Below are 17,895 nucleotides of genomic sequence, written 5' to 3'. Positions count from 1 at the left end.
AACGGCAGGATCAAGAAGGACTTCTTAACAAATGGAAAACTAAAACGATGGATAATATCGTGGAACTTCACAATAAAACGCCAATATGGAATGATGGTAATTATTTTCCTCAAAGACGCCACAATTACTTGTGATGCAAAGTAAAGTGTTTATAACTACACCCTTTTTTATGGCAAAAACAAAAGTTCCCCGACTAAAAATCTTGGGTCCAGTTCCAATGAAAAGGACTTGCTTAACTGACGTAAACCAATGACCAAGCCACTTCGGTGTAGAAATTCGGAAATTGGTAATTTTAACTTATCCACGAAGCAAGATAGATGAACAATATTAATAACAAAGTTTTTTTTACAATGACTAACAAGTTGCTACGTTGCAATTAAGGAAGCAGAAATTTTTGACTATAAATTTAGATAATTGAAGCAATCGAATCACTCGCACACTGATTAAATGCATCCTATTCTCACGACTCCAACTGTTCCTTATTGTGTTGTTCCACATCCTGCCATGAAGCTGGACTGGAAGAGATCTCGGCAACCGGATAAGTCTGGTGGCAGAGTTCTGGCGTTCATTCATTCATTGTCGTTTGTTCATTTCTTGGTGTCAATTTCTCGTAATTTTATAATGTTGTACAACTTCGTAATTGATGTTTTATTCTATCTTGCTCCGTTGCTATGTTAGATTTACTATATCTTAAATTTTGCCACTTGGATAGCTGCAGTTGTCTTCAGTTTGTCGAATATGTCCACTTTACTGGAGATAGGCCCAACGTATTTAGTTAGAGTATCTTTATTCAGCAAAAAAGGAATGTACGAGTGTATAGACATCATTTTACACCCTGTTTAGTAGTAACTCTCAAACCAAAACTATGAATCTTGGATAGGGTGGCCAGGTTTCCAGGAAAATCAGGATAGTCTCGGCATTTTGCAAATGAATGCACTGTCTCGAAAAAGGGCTTTCGGGAAGCCTCTTTGTCTTGGTTTAAAATTCAGGTATTGACGAAATCGAATTATTTTTCAATTTTTTAACTGGCAGAACTGTTTTATCATGAAATTTCACGCACGCACTACTGAACTTATATTTTTTCGCTTTATTTGATCATTTTGATCATTTTTGTCGCACCACGGTCATTTTCTGCACACGAGGGCTAATTAGACCGGGACCTACAATTTATTGCCGATTCCGAACGGCAGGCTTGTTTTTTATACTCGTCGAGAGGTTGGTGCGCTAACCCCTCGATGGGGGAACTCCCTGCGGTAGCAATTTTTTGCTGCGGTCAAGTCGCCGTTTTTTTGTTGTACCCCTGTGTCAGGAAAGTTTTCTGGCTAGGACGAACCGGGTATCGAACTCGCGACACCTCTAAACATCCTTTGGTACTTTAGGCGAGTATCTTATCGACCTGGGCTACCGCGCCCTTTTTCGCTTTAAATTCAGTGGACCTTTTCACCAACATAGCCGCAAGTTTGGATGAAATGCGTATAAAGACTGGCCAACCTCGTACCCAAACTTAGGGCCAGAGGAGGATTTGTGGCTTTACTGCCTGCGGGCTATTCAAATTAGAACGGGTGAAAGGCGGTACAATTTGCAGATCCGGAAATTTCACCCCCGATGTTTAATCCCGACATTTCACCTGCTCCGAATGTGTAAGTGACCGAGCCGAGTGAGTGACTGTGCGAATGACCAAGTGATTGGGTGAGTGGACATATGGATAGGTGAGTGACCGTATGAGTGAGTGGGTGAGTAACTGTATGAGTGACCGTATGAATAAGTGAGTGTGAGTAACTGTATGGGTAAGCGAATAATCATATGAGTGATCAAGTGAGCAGCTGAGTGTGTGAGTAACCGTATGAGTAGCCAAGTGGGTGACTGTATGAGTACGGGTGAGTGACTGTATCAGTGAGTGACCATACGAGTTACTGTATTTAGTGGCCAAGTGCCTGACCATATTAGTCTGGAATGCATTTTGGACTGTGATGTTTGTGAGACTATTTTGTGTCTAGTCTCTCGAATTCCCACTGCTCTGTAATCCTGGATATTCATCGGATGGACTGTGATGTTTCATGGGAATATTTTTCACCATATCACTGTATATATTTTTTTTTTTCTCTTCTGTCCCGCTCATTTAACAGAACTGCGATGTTTGTCATGTTCTTTCCTGACAATTTCCACTTGATGTTAAGCACTTGCTGTCATTTCTGTTCAGTGCTTCCATGTGCCAATATATGCATGTTTTCTTTCAGGTGGCAAAGGAGCTGAAGCGAGTGATTGGCAACCGAGATCCCACGGGTCCATCTGCGGATGGATTGGTAGGGATGGAGTGCGGTGTTGGCATGGACGGGCACGGGCTGCCGGAGGGGACGGACGTTTGGTTCCGTTCTGTTGCTTCTTTGAGCGATGAGTGGCGGACGGGGGTGTTATCTCCTGGACTAGGGGAGCCGAGTGCCTCGGAATGTTTTTGCTGGGTCGGAGATCTGGCGGGCGGTCCACCTGTACTCCTTCTTGACCATCGGAGGTTTCCGGGAGCTTCCCGGAGTGTGGCTGCTTGGAATGGAGAGTTCTTCCAGCATGGCCCAGCCGCAAGGTAATCCGCTTATATCCCGCAAGGGACAAAGCGGGGGCCATGTTTGGTGTTATGACCATATTAGTGATCAAGTTAGTGACCATACGAGTTACTGTGTTTAGTGACCAAGTGCCTGACCATATTAGTGATCAAGTTAGTGACCATACGAATTACTGTGTTTAGTGACCAAGTGCCTGACCATATGAGTGAACAAGACCGTGATCAAGGGAGTGACCATATCACTGATCAAATTGGTGACCGTACGAGTGACCACACTCAATTGGTCTCTCATACGGTCACCCACCCACTCACTTATTCGCTCATAAAGTCACTCACCCGTCCACTCATTCGATCTCTTACTCATTCACTTGGTCACTTATATGGCCACTCAGCCACTCACTTGGTCACTTATATGGTCACTCAGCCACTCACTTGGTCACTCATACAGTCACTTACTTGGTACAACTCAACCACTCACTTCGTCACTCACACGGCAGGCGAAACGACGGGGTCGAAATGCCTGAGGCGAAATGTCCCGGGGACGAAACGGGCCAGGGCGAAATGTCAGGCGAAATTTCCGTAAATCTCTAATTTAATATTCTTGACCACCAATTACCAAAATTTGCAACCCTTCTGAACTTGCCATTCTGGGTTTCCTGCTTAGCCCTCTCCCCCTGTAAATACGCCTCTGCTCAGGGCTGTAACCAGATGCTGGGAAGTGTGAAAATAATCTCAGGTTTCGGACGGACAATTTTAGTTATTGTATTTATTCAAAATATTCAAAACTTCATGCCATTCACGTAATTGCTGTAATATTTCTATTGAATTGCAATTTCACTGAACTGAACGAACAGTACAAAGCTAACACCTCCTATAGATCAGGTCTTATTTATAGTGGATACTGCTAACAGGAAATTTTAGTCATTGCCGTGCTCACTGTAATGCCCTTTAACCCTTTAAGTGGTTTTTAAATTTTTTTCTGATCCACATTATAACTGACACATTGGAAATCACTAAACCTTCTATAAATTGTTACTTATTTTCAAGAAGAGTTTTTTTTCCGATTGTGTGCTGATAAATGCTCCCCCTCCAATACAAAATGATAATAATAAAAAGGGAAGAGGAAAAAAAGACCTATCGTTTTTTTTGTTATTTTATGCTGTACATCTGCGCCATAAGTGGCACGTCACGGAATTAGGAGTGGCACGCGAACGCTTTTCAAAAATTAATGAAATTCTGTTCCATTTTTCAATAGAAGAAATTCTCTCCAACTTTTAAGCAATCCTTTTCTTATGAATGATAGTCTTATCGGCTCTTGAAATAATAATCATGTGATGAGATGAGCGCGTTCCTGTTCGGTTTCTCATCTTCGGGCATAGTTGGTGGACGTCCCATGTGTACGAGATGCAGGAACGTCAGCATGGGGGAGACATGCATTGCATAATAGAATTACATATTAATGTATCCATGAATTATTGCGCGGGGGGGGGGGGGTCGCTAAGCACTCTTACAAAGTTTATTGAGGAGGGAGCACAAGCACCCTGAGTCCTCAGATTCCGGTGCCTATGCCCAACGTGATGCAGGTGAGATGAACTACCAAATCTGCAATGCAATAATTGAATTTATGACTCAAAAATAAAAACAATTTAAAACTCAAAAGAGTGAGGAACCCAAAACAGCCAAATAATATTTTGCAGGAACGGAGAGAATGGCAGTGTCCCGTGAAAACAGGACGCATGGGCTGCGCAATAAAATTCGTAGAGTAGCACGTGCATCGAAAATGAAAATAATCTTTATTGTGACATGGTTTGAAGAAAGGTTAGCCACCCTTGCTGTACCAACACATTCTATAGCAGAAAGCCTCCGCGCGAAGCTAGTGACGTCACTGAAGTCGTACATTTCCTCTATAGTCATTGGATGTACTGCAAAAATAGGTAAAGATTTCGCATACGTCGGACTGCTATATCCAATGGCTACAGGTGAAATGGATGACTTCATGACGACTTCGCGCGGAGGCTTTCTGGTATAGAAGGCATTGGCTGCACCATTCTACCTCGATAGGAAAATAAAAACATCGTCTCTTTTCCCTTCTGTTATCAGACTTTGAACAAAAGCTGACTTCACTTCACATAGCTGACGGGGGGTGAAAGCAAAACAGTTATCGTGAGAAAAACCATACAACGGTATTACGATTTTGGTTCGAGTTTTCATTCAACTCCTGATTATTGTCAGGGAACCGTTTGACCCATCGGGACCAAGTTATGTGTATGTACCAAAACCATATACAGGGTGGAGGGGGCGGGGGAGGGGGGGACTGCCCCGGGTGGCCAAATTTAGGGGAGGCAATTTTAGGTGGAAACAAAGAAAACTATAATAAAATGGTCGAATTTTAAAGTTGTGGGGGTGGAAAAAATCCTAGTTACGGTCCTGCAGGGTGGATACTATCGACCACCCAATACAAATACCACAGCAAGAAAAATGCCCAACGAAATTACGCCAATAAAAAATATGGATATCAAACATAACGAAAATACAGCAATTCAATATAAAATCATATACAATATGCAAAAATATACACAAAAGCATATATAATATGCTGCTCATAAAAAAAAAATCTTGATATAAAAATAGAAAATAAACATAAAAAAAGTATGGATAGCTTCTCGATTTATCCCACTATAGCTATCAAACGTATTTTCAAACATATTGTGTTAGAATTCACGACCCCCGGAGGTAAGCTATTCCATTTGTTAAAGAAAAATTCCCTGCAACACCACAATCTAGAATTGTCCCTTACCAATCGATACTGGTGCTTCCTTGTAAAAGCAGTTTATTGACGGCATATTAATAATTAATGGTCCATCCTATCCATTCCGTTGAAAATTTTGAACACTTCGACCATATCTCCCCAACACCCGCGTTCATCCAATGTTAACATATTCAAAAAATGAAGTCTTTCTTCAGAATCGAAGACAACCGAAAGGTTAATAGTTTGAATTCCGCCCGTAACGCTATTTTTCTTCCCTCTTTCTTACATCTTCAGTTTTTTGAATGATTATTGATTGATTTATTTTTTTTTCCACTCAAAGCTGTTGAATGTCCTGACATCCCCAGAGAGGGGTGCGGGGTCATGATGCGCTTGCTGCGGAGGGGATAGCGGATCACAGCTAGCCGCCTCACACGTTTTACTACTTTTCGCATAATAAAATGAAAGTATTTGATATTTTGTGGAATTACTGGAATTATTTTTCAAACACAAACAAAAAGGGGGAACGGTGGACCAGGTCGATAAGATACTCGCCTAAAGTACCAAAGGATGTTTATAGGTGTCGCGAGTTCGATACCCAGTTCGTCCTTGCCAGAAAACTTTTCTGACGCGGGGGTACAACAGAAACGACGACATGACCACAGGAAAAGATTGTTACCTACCGCAAGGAGTCCCACATCGATGGGTTAGCGCATCAACCTCTCGGTGAGTAAAACAACAAGTCTGCCGTTCAGAATTGGCAATAAATTGTAGGTCCCGGTCTAATAAGCCCTCATGTGCAGAAAATGACCGTGGTGCGACAAAAATGATCAAATGATCGCAAATAAAAAAGAATTTTTCACAAACGCAACGCCATTGCGAGCATAAAATATCATAATCCGAATCTGTCCGTGGTTCCCTCCACTCCTTGAATAAGCATCGTTTTCTTTCCGTGTGTACGGAGGAAAATGCAAAGAATCATCGGAAGTTGTGAAGAGAGGGCAAAAATAGCGCTACGGGTGGATTTGGACCATGAATCTTTCGGTTGCCTTCCATTCAGCGTCCTACCAACTGCTCTAACAGTTAAACACGCTAACGTAAGTAAGAATAAAAATCAGATGTTGATAAAAATCTTGTCATTCTTTTTCCTTTTGCTTCACCAGAATGATCAAACCGAGGCAGGAAAAAAAATCACCCATCCTAAATTAAACGATTTTGTGTTCATTCATAAATACATTGGACATTCTTTCACACATGTTCGAGATGATCTTATTTTGTATTTTCCAAGAAATTTTTGTCCACAAAAATTATTGTCATGTGTTTACTATTCATTTTACAGAAACGCAATCATACGTACTGAATTTTCACGGAAGAGTTACTCAAGCATCCGTTAAGAATTTTCAAATAGTGCACACGAATGATGGCAAGTAGATTCTGTTTTATAATACAATAAAGTAATTACTTTCTCATGTGCAATTGAAATTGATCATGAAATTTTTTTGTTTTTATTGCATAATGCAACAAGATGATAATAAAATTGTCGCGCCGTGATAAACGCGATCATATTAAATTTAAATATATCGACATTGCTCAAAAACGTACTCAAAATAATAGTTGTGCAACATAAAGTTTATTCTTAAATTTTCATATTATATATTTTTATGTGTCAACATCATTATCTCGCTCACCCTCAAAGACAATATATAAAAAGAAAATATTAATCACTCACCAGACACCACCTGGAGCGATGACCTTTTACGCCATTTACCGAGGCATCCCTCTTGACGGCACCTCACATTTATTTCCCTCATGATCTCACTCCACGCACTAAGCGCATTTTAGCGCTTTGAGAAATTAAAAGCGCATCATCAGACCAGACCAGACTCAAAATTTTACGATGGTGACTGGCCCTTAAAGCGGGCCATTAGCCAACAAACAGGCTGGGGCCCCTTGGGGACCCCCGGTGAAGAGAAGGACAAGTGATTAATGTATGTGAAGTTGTGTAAGTGCATGTATGAGGAAGGAAGGTTTGGGAATGAATCCTCTTTTTCAAAAATCAATGGTCAATGAAATGGTCTGGCGATTAATTAAAGTTTAACGACGGTAAATTAGCTTCGCTTGTGAAGAAGCCCGGTCGGGCAACGCTTTGATGTTGACCTCGGCGTCTCTCATTAGTTGAGACGCTTACTCGATTCCCTATTGGCTGGAACCTGCAAATACATTTTTTATACACAAAAAATATATTAGTGGCAAGAGAGTGGGAAAAAAAGAGATAGTGTTAATACGATTATTTTTCAAAGTCGAGAAAAGATAGGATAATCGATGAAGAGGGAGTTTAAACACACGATTTCTTTTTTCTTTTTTTTTTTGACACAAAATGTTTTCTAAGTTTTTTTGAAGAATGGTGTTTTTTTTTTTTTTTTTGACAGAAAGAAAGATGGGGAAAGGAAAAAGAAAAAGAGAGTATACTTTCCGATTAATATGAAAAATTTTTCGAAATAATTTCCGAAAAATAAAGGGGTTTCAGAGAAATTCGACTTGGAGGCCTAGTCTTTTTCAAGAATATTTCCTGCTTCGGCAATAAACTTTTCGAAGACAGCTTGCCTCTCTTTTTTGGTTTTTACTTTGAGAATGTCCTCGAAGCACAGTTTCGCATACTCGAAAACATAGTAAGTCGAGTTTGGGCAGTTATCTATCTCGGAGTCAGAGGAAAAATCCGATGGTTCAGCTCGGCTGATGGTGCCGTCGGTGGTTCGGCATGTTTCGTCTGCTTAACGGCGACTGGGCTGCTCCCGGTAACTGGCTTCTGGATTTTTTCAAAGTTTTTGCGGAAGTCCGTAGAACGATTTAGCGATTTGAAGTCCGTAGATTGGGTATTCGTTGCGCGATTGGACGTTTGTGTCTCGCTGGACTTTTGGCGACTGTTTGGGAAATTTCTGTGGGAGATGTGCAAATTTTTTGCCGTGGTGCCGAATTTTGAGGATGGGAGCACGAGAATTTGTTCAGGTTAAGTTGAACACTTCTCGACATCATGGTGATGGCACCGTTCCCGTTTTTTTCCATCCGTGTTTTCGGGCTGGCTACGAAATTGTTTTTCGGTTAGTTCGGTGGGATTTTTTCGGCTTTCATCTTTTTTAGCTCGTCTGTGTAGGCACTGCACTTTTTGTAGCTGGCTGGGTGACCGCTAGATTTGCAGTTGACACAGGACGGTGTATCGATTCCAAAGACTTTTAAGCACGGCTGTCCCGTATGCTTTTCAGTGCATTTAATGCATCTTTCCTCGAAAGTGAAGAGAGCCGATCGGTGAGACCAACGTTGGCATCGGGTGCAACGGACCGGCGAAGGGCGACTGGGAAACCGACGGAATGGTAAGAAATTCACTGAAATGAATTTGAGAGAGGAGATATCGGAAATTCGGCGGGACGGTTGGTCACGCGGAAGTGTGATTTTCCAGAGTGGAAGTTTCCTCCGTCGAGCCGATCTTTTTTCAGAAGACATCTGGGACATGCTTAGGACGTTGAAACCAAGTTTTTTAAGTTCAGCCTCGATGTCTGAAGTGGGCGTTTTGCTGCCAAGGCCTTTTAGCACAACACTAAAGGTGTCTCGGCTGCCACTTGAGATGCGGGAAATTTCGATGTTTTGGTTGCGAAGAAAGTTTAGTGCACTGTTAAGATCCGTCTTGCTCTGGAATAAAATTTTGCAAAGTTCACTTTCAAGCTTGACTTGAAAATTATTGGTGCAGATTTCTCGCAGGGGGTCAGCGATTTCGAACCAGCGGTCATCCGACGAGATGTAGACGTCAAGGCTAGTCGTGTTTTCCTCCGGCGGCTTGGATCTGTCAATCATCACTGTGGGCGTGATGTCTTTAGCGGGGACGCATTTTGATTGGTCCTCAGTGGCCGTCTTTTCGGATGGGGCCTGGCTTGCCGCTTGGGATTGTGGGATAGCTTGTGCTGTCGAATTAACGGTCGACGAAGGTGACCGTTAGAATAAATTCTGGTTCTCCGGAAATGTCACTGGAAACGAGATTTTTCCGGGACACGTTCGATTTTCCTGGAACGGTACTTGGTTGTGGGACTTCGGTTGTAGTTTCGAAGTCTGCGCAAGTGCTTTTCGGTTTTAGGCTTGCTTCAGCTGGTGTGAAGTCTAGCTTGTTGATACCAAGTTTTTCCAGGTTTTTCCGGATTTCTAGCTTTTTCATTTTCGCGAGTCCAGGGTACTCGTCATAGAAGCATGGGCTGGGGAAGTTGATCAAATATTTGATGCCACCTTCTGTGAGAAATTGAAGTCGTTTAATTTCCTTGGGTTCCGATGCTTCTGTGATTTTCCCGAAGTCCAGGAAGGCATTTTGGAAGGTGAGACCTTTGTTCCACGCTTTGAAAGATGTGCTGTCTGCTTGCAAGAGGCAGTTGAAGTCGTCTTTAATGCCCTCGAAGAAATCTTTCATGGACTGTACATGTTCCGCTGTGGTCTTTTGGATACGAAAATTCTCGGTGAGTCGGTGCCGGCCGGAGTTGTTCGGTTTTGCTATCACATTGTGAAAAACGCACACAGGGATATTTTCAATATCGTTTGAGAGAGCCATATCGGTGTTGAGTTAAGCTAGAAGGGGGAGAAATTAAATGCTATTGAGGCCCGGCTGAGTACGGGCTGTGAGCTAAGGGGTGATTTAGCTTGTAGAGCAAAAAATTGCATGACCGTCACCTTCGGTGGCCGTGACGATTGATGAGCAAAAAGCGCATCGTAGAACGTAGAACGTGGGGATTTATGGCAGTACCTGTTTTTTTAAACACTAGCTGCCCTCATTACAGGCTCGCTTTCAACATCAACAGGCACAAATCAGAGAATTGCTTTAGTTTCAGTTTTCTTTGTTCGGATGAACAACTAATTTGATTGGCTAATAAGGTGCTTTTGCACTCATCCCATATTAAGAAACCAAAGAATGGAAAGGAAAAGGTGTTTTGGATTCCAACTGGTAAAATCCAGATTGTGGCGATAGCAATGATTCATTAAATGAAACGTCGCATCTTTTCTAATGCCAGAGATATTTGGAAAAACAAGTATGTTATGGCATGACGACTTCTATGTCATGATTATGCTTTCATATATTGGCGTCAATGTTGTTGATGGATCCCAGCAAGTTATATCTAATATAAATTAAATGAATGCGCTGCGATTCTCAGCGTGGGAAAGAATGTAGGAGGATGTTAACTTTTTAAATTAATATTTGAAATGGGATTTTAGATTTTCAGAATGAATACTTTAAGGGGGAAATTGCGATCATGACAATATACATCAATCCCGCTTATAACATTTTCCCGCTAAGTACGACTTATTTTCGTGGTCTCAACTCAAATTATATACTTTATAATTCTCATTAAGATTCCCCGTTTAAAGCGTTTTTCCGCTTACAATATTTTTTTATAACGGTTTATGAAAAACGTTATAAGCGGGATCCATTGTAATAATGTATGAAAGTATGTAAACAGAATAGAACTTTAAATCCTTTTTTTTGTTAATATCAGTGAGTTTCCATTAACTGAATTAGAAATTACGTTGAAATTCAGAGGTGCTCATAACTTATTTTTTGATTTTTACTTACATATTCTTATGGCACATCATATAAAGACTTGACAAATATAGAAGTTTTGAATTTAAAAAGAATCAGCATTATTTAAATTTTAATCATAAAATACACTGAAGAGGCCGTGCAAAACTGATACGACAATCTCATGCAATTTGAACGTCACCTTTGTCAATGGTTGCATCTGGCAGTGCATTGTAGAATTGATATTCATCTGGTAATACTAGTAAAGGTTTCGTGTTGATAATATTTCGATAATAGTGATGAAAAATAGTTTTACGCAGTATTGTAAAGTTCTTAAAAATTGTTAAATTTCGTGTATCACATTGAAACTTATTTTTGCATCAAATAACTTATTTTAACTAAAATTTAATAGAATATGTATTCAAATTAGGATAACAAAACTTTACTGTTACCGAGATAAAAAGAAATATGTTTTAATCAGTCGATTAACGTTAATTGTTTTGCACTGACAGCGGGAAAGTTACCGTAGAAGAGTTTTTTACATGGAGAAATTCGTTTTTCGCATATTAAATTCGTATAGCATTGGGAACTTTCATGTTTTATGCAATTTAATTTTTGTCATGCGTTGTCCTACTATAGCGGCTTTTTTAATTGGGTTATAGAAACCTTTTTAATTATTAGTTTAAATAAAATCATTCCAATTAGCTTTAGTAAATATCTATGACCGGAAAGTTTATACATTTATATCCATCACTGAAAAAAATTCCTGAGTAGAGTTTCACAGTCGTTAAATGGTGGTAGGATGTATTTACGTTGCCATGTATATGCTATATGTATATCAAGCTTAATAAGTAATTAAATTTGATTTCATTTCAGCGGAATACGTAGTCATGCAGTTTGGTCGTGTATCGGATGATGTGTTTACTATGGACTACAGTTACCCTATGTGTGCCCTCCAAGCTTTTGCTATTGCTCTCTCGAGTCTTGATAGTAAACTAGCTTGTGAGTGAAGAATGTGTCTAGTCAAAAAAGTTTATGTATAATACAAAATATAATGGAGTGAAGAAATCCGAGACTAAAATGAGAGAAGAAACAGTGTTCATATGTCCATATGATTATACATATGACTACCCAGAAAAATGACAAAGATGCTATTAGTTTCATTGGTCATTCCAATTTGAAGACGGTGTAAAGAGTAGCACAATATGGTGGAGAGAAACATTCCAATTGTGTAACATTGTAATGAGTTGTTAGCATCTTGATGTAAACTAGAATGAGTCTGAATGATATATATATATATATATACATCTCTTTTTCCCCTAGTGATGATAATGTTTGTGTTATAGAAAAATATTGTAACAGATCAATTATAAAATCTATTGATGTGTATAAGTTTTCTGCTATATTTTTTCGTATTTTTAAATATGTGTTAATCCTTTATGCGGTTTTTAAAGTTTCACTGATTTGCATTATAACTGCCACAGTGGAAATCACTAAACCCTCTGTAAAATGGCATACATATTTTTCCGATTTTGTTCAGGTGATAATGCTTTCCTCTCCGAATCCGAGAGTAATAAACCGCGGAAGAGAAATACTCTAGATTTTTATTATTATTTATACTATACGCATATTCCTATACTATCCCGAAGAGAAAAAAAACAGAATATTTCGAACACCTTCTCTATTTTTATATTATCAAAATAAGAACAAAATCTGATTCCACTATCTGGCAGTTTGATTTGACAGGCTGTGAGGGGAAGGGGTAGATAACATCTTTAAAAGTTAAAAAAGAACGCAGTATCTGGGCTCGTCTTTGCCGAAATAAGAGGGTTTTAAGGAGGCACGATATCTCATAATTTCGGAAATACAAAGCTTCAAGTTAGGCGAGGTATCTCGTCAGTGCCGCTGAGAGGGTTGAAGGTGATGTGATCAAATTACCCAAAAGCATCTATATTGGAAACTATAGGGACACAAATACACGGTATGTCTTTCTGATTCTATGTGAAATTATGTGTGAGTGACACACGTATGAATAGTAAAAAAAACGTAAGCATGAATTCTCATACATTTAACCCTGGAATATTATCCATCCTATAGACGTACATTTAAACTATATGCTTAATGGAAAGTTCATGCTTTAGGGATGACATTTATACGGCATATTATTAAAATAACATCTATAAGGACCGGTAATATAAGAGCGTCTATGTGTCGTTGTTACGATAAAAGCCCGAAAAACGCTTGTAAACGTATACATTTCGGACTTTTAACAAGCACTTCGCGGTAAAAGCTGACATTTAACAACTTTCATGAAAATAAGTAAAAAATGCGAATTTTCTCATTTTCATAAATTTGAAAGCTTGTTATTTCCGTATTTTCACGTAATTTTGGCTTTGCCGACTTTTTCATAAAAATGTGAAAATACGGGAATGTCCCAGGAAATACCGGACGTATGGTCGCCCTACTCATGCCTTCCAGAGTTCCGCTGCAAAAATCTCCCAAACAAAACTCAAGTCTATCCATTGAAGATTGACACATTCCAGGAGGGAAAGAAATTAAAAAAGCAGCATCTAGCTGAGCGTGTGTAGGGGGCCTTAACAGTGCCGGATTCAGATTTTTGGAGGCTCTGAGCACTTGAATGGTTTTGGTGTCCCCTCCCCTGGTCCTTACAAGTATATTTTACTCGATATTGAACCTATAAATAAATATAAATAAATGAAATTTTATATTTCCGAAGTAGTTAATCTAAGGAAGAATTATAGTGTGAATATTTCTAAGCATGGTATTGAAAAGAGGACTTCCCCCCCCCCCCTGAAAGAAAATTCAAGTTCCCTTGCGGGGACCCACGTCCTCTCACTTGCCGATCGAGCGTACTACACCACAAAGCGAACGAACCCTCTTTGCTTAGAGCTTGTGTGTGCTGAATGGGGCCGTACATGGACAGCCAGACCTACCTCAGGCTAAAGCTCACTATTTCTGACATTGCCACCAGATGGCAATTTATCCAAAAATGATGTCACTTTCTGCTACGAAAATTTTGACAGCGGTCCATGTTAGGTCTGGTTGTCATGTATGGCCCCGTTCAGCGCACACGAGCTGCGAGGAAAGAGGATTCGTTGGCTTTGTAGTCTAGTGTGCTCACCCGGCAAGTGAGAGGAAGTGGGTTCAATGCCCCACAAGGCCAGGGCCGCAACTAGATACTTTGTCATCCGGGGCAAGCCGGCATTTCGGCACCCCTTGTAATGTAGAAGCAGCAGTTAAAGGGTGAATTCGGCACCCCTTTCTTGTTCAGCGCCTGAGGCACCAGATCCGCCTGCTTCCCCCCCCCCTCCCAGTTGTGGCCTTGCGCAAGGCCAGTTGAATTTTCTTTCCTGGATTTATCTTCGCATCAGCCAGCTGTCGAAACCATCGTAATCTTCGATAATAACTCTTCGATTTTCTTTGGAATATCTTTGGAAGTTTCTGGAATGTTTCTTTCATATTTTCCAAAAAGACATACCTCAGATTAAAATTTTTTTTAAAGATATTTTATAAGCACCAACTTCTTGTTTGGATTTCATGAACGGCTTCTAAAGCAACCACTGAATTTTAGCATGGCCCATATTACTCAGATGTACCTTATACTTGGTGAACCACGGTCATTTGGGTACCTTTTATTTGATACATTTTTGAGTTGCAATATACATTTATTAGAATTTCTTTTACTTCTACAGTGAATGAAACTAAGGCTACGTTTCCGCCCTGGACCGGTTCGCTCCTCCTTAGAGATCGACCTGGAGGCCACGGGTTCCCCCGAAGCCACCATATCGACATCGGGCTTAGTGCGGACGCCCGATCTACATAGCACTACTGGGGTTAGAACTCCCAACTCTTCAAGCCATCCGCCAGGTCAGGCTCCCAAAGTAGCTGGGTTACACGAACACGCCACGGTTCGCAGCGGATAAAATTAGGGCTGGGATCATACTATAAAAGTTTTTGTTTAAATATTTTTTTCAAAACGGAAAAAAAAAACCAATAACCCCGATACGCTACTAGTTTTAAGAACTTTTCAAAAACGTAATAGTGTCATTCCGGCCTATGGCCTCTTTACACCTATATTCTAGGAGTGCTAGATCAAACTAAAAAGGGTATAGGCTGCGTAGCCTATGCAATTTAGGAAAAAAAAAGGTTCTATGCAAAATTTCAAACTATGAGCGTACTGGACTGAATGAGTCTCAGAGAACACCATAATTTTTGACGCATTTCTTTGGGCTGGGAACACGGCAGCGAGTTTTCGGGGTTAGTTTACTGGTGTGGGTTATATACCAGAGGAGCGCTGAAACACAGTCTCGCACGAGTAATAATAATTAAAGATAAGATAACGCTCTTGAATTCATCATCATCCATTCATTCATTGCATCACCCCTGAAACCATGTAACTGATAATTCCCCATTCACAAAGATTTACAGTTCCCGTCGTCATCTATTGCTCTTAATGCGTGCGTCTCTTGGACACAGTCCGCAGCAATTAAGCGCTCTCAACCACGACCACCTAGATAACCTAGGTTATCTAGGTGGTCGTGTCTCAACACGGCCCTCATGGCAATTAGATCTATTTACAATTTGTGACAGTATGCAAATCGGTAGGCAGGTATTTTTATCTAGGGGGGGGGGGGGCTCAGAAAAATCAGTTTACCCAAGGGCCTTATGATGCTGTTAAGAGAGCCCAAGCTTACTTCATGAAAATGGCACGAATTCTGATTTCAAAAAACTCAGCATTAACGGGAACTCTAGTTTGTAATATTAATTTTTCTGCATTAGTGCGATAATTTTAATGACGATCTTCAGCTATACAATCAATCGAAAATTCTATGATTTTTTGCCGTCTGCTGGAAAACAATTGTACAAAAAAAAACCCTATTTTATTAACTTTTTGTGGTGCCCCTTTTTTCCTGATGCCCTAAGCACGTGCTTATTTCGCTCAATGGTTAATACGACCCTGGGCCTTTAGCTGCAAAATAACACTTTTTAAATGCTACATCATGGAAGATGTGGGGGACAAAAGAATTAGTTTGTCTCCAGCTTCTCGAAACTGCACAAGAATTGTAAGGTTCACCACAATCGTTTGAGCTGAAAGAGAGGAGGGGGCAGGAGCGGTTTAAGTGAGGGTGCAAGAGGTGCTGTGCACCCGGGCGGTAGGTTGTAAGGGACGGCCGCTCAGACACAAAAAACTTCAAAAATTTCCAACAGTAAAAATTCACGTGACATCACGCTTTTGAGGCATACGCTGACAACAGAGTTGTTGAGCAAGCTCGTGGAAAAAGACGGCCTGGGACGGTATACACTATCTACCAATAAGTATTTGGACACCTATGCAAATGACGATATCTGCGGTCCTGAGATATGTCACGCCCTCCGCCGGTATATATCGTGTAGGAAACAACATCGGCATTAGTCGCATGCAAGATGCCGCGCAGTTCGGAGCTCTCTGATTTCGAGAAAGGTATAATTATCGGGTATCACAAAAATGACCGATCCTTAAGGGACATATCTAGCGAGATGAAGTACCCAAAATCGACAGTGGCCTATGTGATTAAGAAGTGAAAGGTGAGCTGTGATTGTCGGAATTTGCCCCGAGTCGGCAAACCAACGAAACTGGGAGATAGAGACCGACGGGTGCTGTCCAGAGAAATTCGGAAGAACCGCACCCAACCGATGGCCCTCATCCGCGAGCAGTTTCAACAGGCATCCGGGAGTATTGTTTCAATGAATACCATCCGTAAGGAAGCACATTTGATTGGTTTTCATGGACGTGCTGCTGCCCATAAGCCTTTGATCACAAAGTCCAACCGCGTTGCTCGGTTAATGTGGTGCAAAGCACATCAAAATTGGACCGTAGATCAGTGGAAACGGGTTCTTTGGAGCGACGAATCAAGGTTCACCCTCTACCGTTCGGATGGCAGGGTCTGGGTCTGGCGTCTGCCTGGAGAACGTTTCCTGCCAGAATGCATTGTGCCAACAGTCAAGTTCGGCGGAGGTGGAATTATGGTCTGGGGGTGTTTCTCCTGGTATGGACTGGGACCCTTGGTCCCCATTCATGGTGAGCTCAACGCCGATGCCTACTGCACTATTTTGGATGACAATGTGCTTCCTACCTTGTGGCAGTTTTACGGGGTGGACCCCTGTTACTTCCAGGACGACAATGTCAGCTGTCATACTGCGAGGTTAACCAAGGCTTGGTATGGTGCCAATGGGGTTCATCGAATGGACTGGCCTGCCCAGAGCCCAGACCTGAACCCTATCGAGAACCTCTGGGACGAGTTGGATCGCCGAATTAAGGGGTGCCCTACCTGTCCAAAATCGGTGAAGGAACTGACATGTCTTCTCCAAGCCGAGTGGAAGAAAATACCATTATCCGTCACACAAGGACTTGTGGAAAGTATGCCCCGGAGGGTTCACGCTGTAATTGCCTCTCGTGGAGGTTCTACCAACTATTGATTTTGAATAAAGTTAGTTTTTCTTTTCTATCACAGGTGTCCAAATACTTATTGGTAGATAGTGTATACATTTATACGTATATATATAATATCAGAAACAAAAATATAATTTATCACAAGAGCAAGGGTGCATTTTGGTGCTCATATATATATAAGATCTTTGGCGATTTCGAAAAACATTAGCTAGCAAAATTACTATAAATTGAATTCAATGAATTTTCCAAGACAATCGTAATCAATCAGAATTTGTAAATTACAGTTATTACGATTGATATCATATATAACTGCATAATAACATATTTTTTCCCAAATTTGTAAACGAGTTCATGATTTTAGGTAATTCATGAACAATTAAAAATGATTAATTAATTAACTAATTAATTATTAAAATTAATAATTAAAATTAATAATTAAAATTAATAATTAATTATTGAAATTAATAATTAATTAGTTAATTGATTATTATCTTCATTACCATCAGAATAGTTGTGATTAATAAATGACAAACTTTTTCAAATTTATAAAAATTTGAAAATTCTCAATTTTACTAATTTTAACGAATTTGAGA

At 40.4% G+C, this 17,895-nt stretch overlaps 1 protein-coding gene and 1 pseudogene across 7 annotated transcripts in view; one reads left to right on the top strand and one right to left on the bottom strand.

The window, feature by feature from the left end:
• Positions 1 to 12,255, top strand: part of ktub (Tub domain-containing protein ktub) — a 208,039-nt gene extending 195,784 nt beyond the window's left edge. For 6 of the 7 annotated variants that reach the window (XM_089239410.1, XM_089239411.1, XM_089239409.1 and 3 more), the window contains 3 exons: positions 9 to 96; positions 6,643 to 6,726; positions 11,728 to 12,255. In XM_089239410.1, coding sequence (XP_089095536.1) covers positions 9 to 96; positions 6,643 to 6,726; positions 11,728 to 11,861 — 306 coding nt within the window. In that variant the 3' untranslated portion in view covers positions 11,862 to 12,255. The remainder of the gene's footprint in view (positions 1 to 8; positions 97 to 6,642; positions 6,727 to 11,727) is intronic. The other variant, XM_089239407.1, reaches the window with a different exon arrangement.
• Positions 12,256 to 14,506: 2,251 nt separating this feature from the next.
• LOC149080279 (signal recognition particle RNA) lies at positions 14,507 to 14,789 on the bottom strand (annotated as a pseudogene).
• Between the last annotated feature and the right edge of the window lie 3,106 nt (positions 14,790 to 17,895).

The sequence above is a fragment of the Pholcus phalangioides genome, unplaced genomic scaffold (assembly GCF_987345545.1).
Source record: "Pholcus phalangioides strain wild (caught in Gottingen) unplaced genomic scaffold, Ppha-v1.0 ptg000011l_1, whole genome shotgun sequence".
Classification (NCBI taxonomy): domain Eukaryota; kingdom Metazoa; phylum Arthropoda; class Arachnida; order Araneae; family Pholcidae; genus Pholcus; species Pholcus phalangioides.
This window is presented reverse-complemented; position numbering and strand designations above follow the sequence as displayed.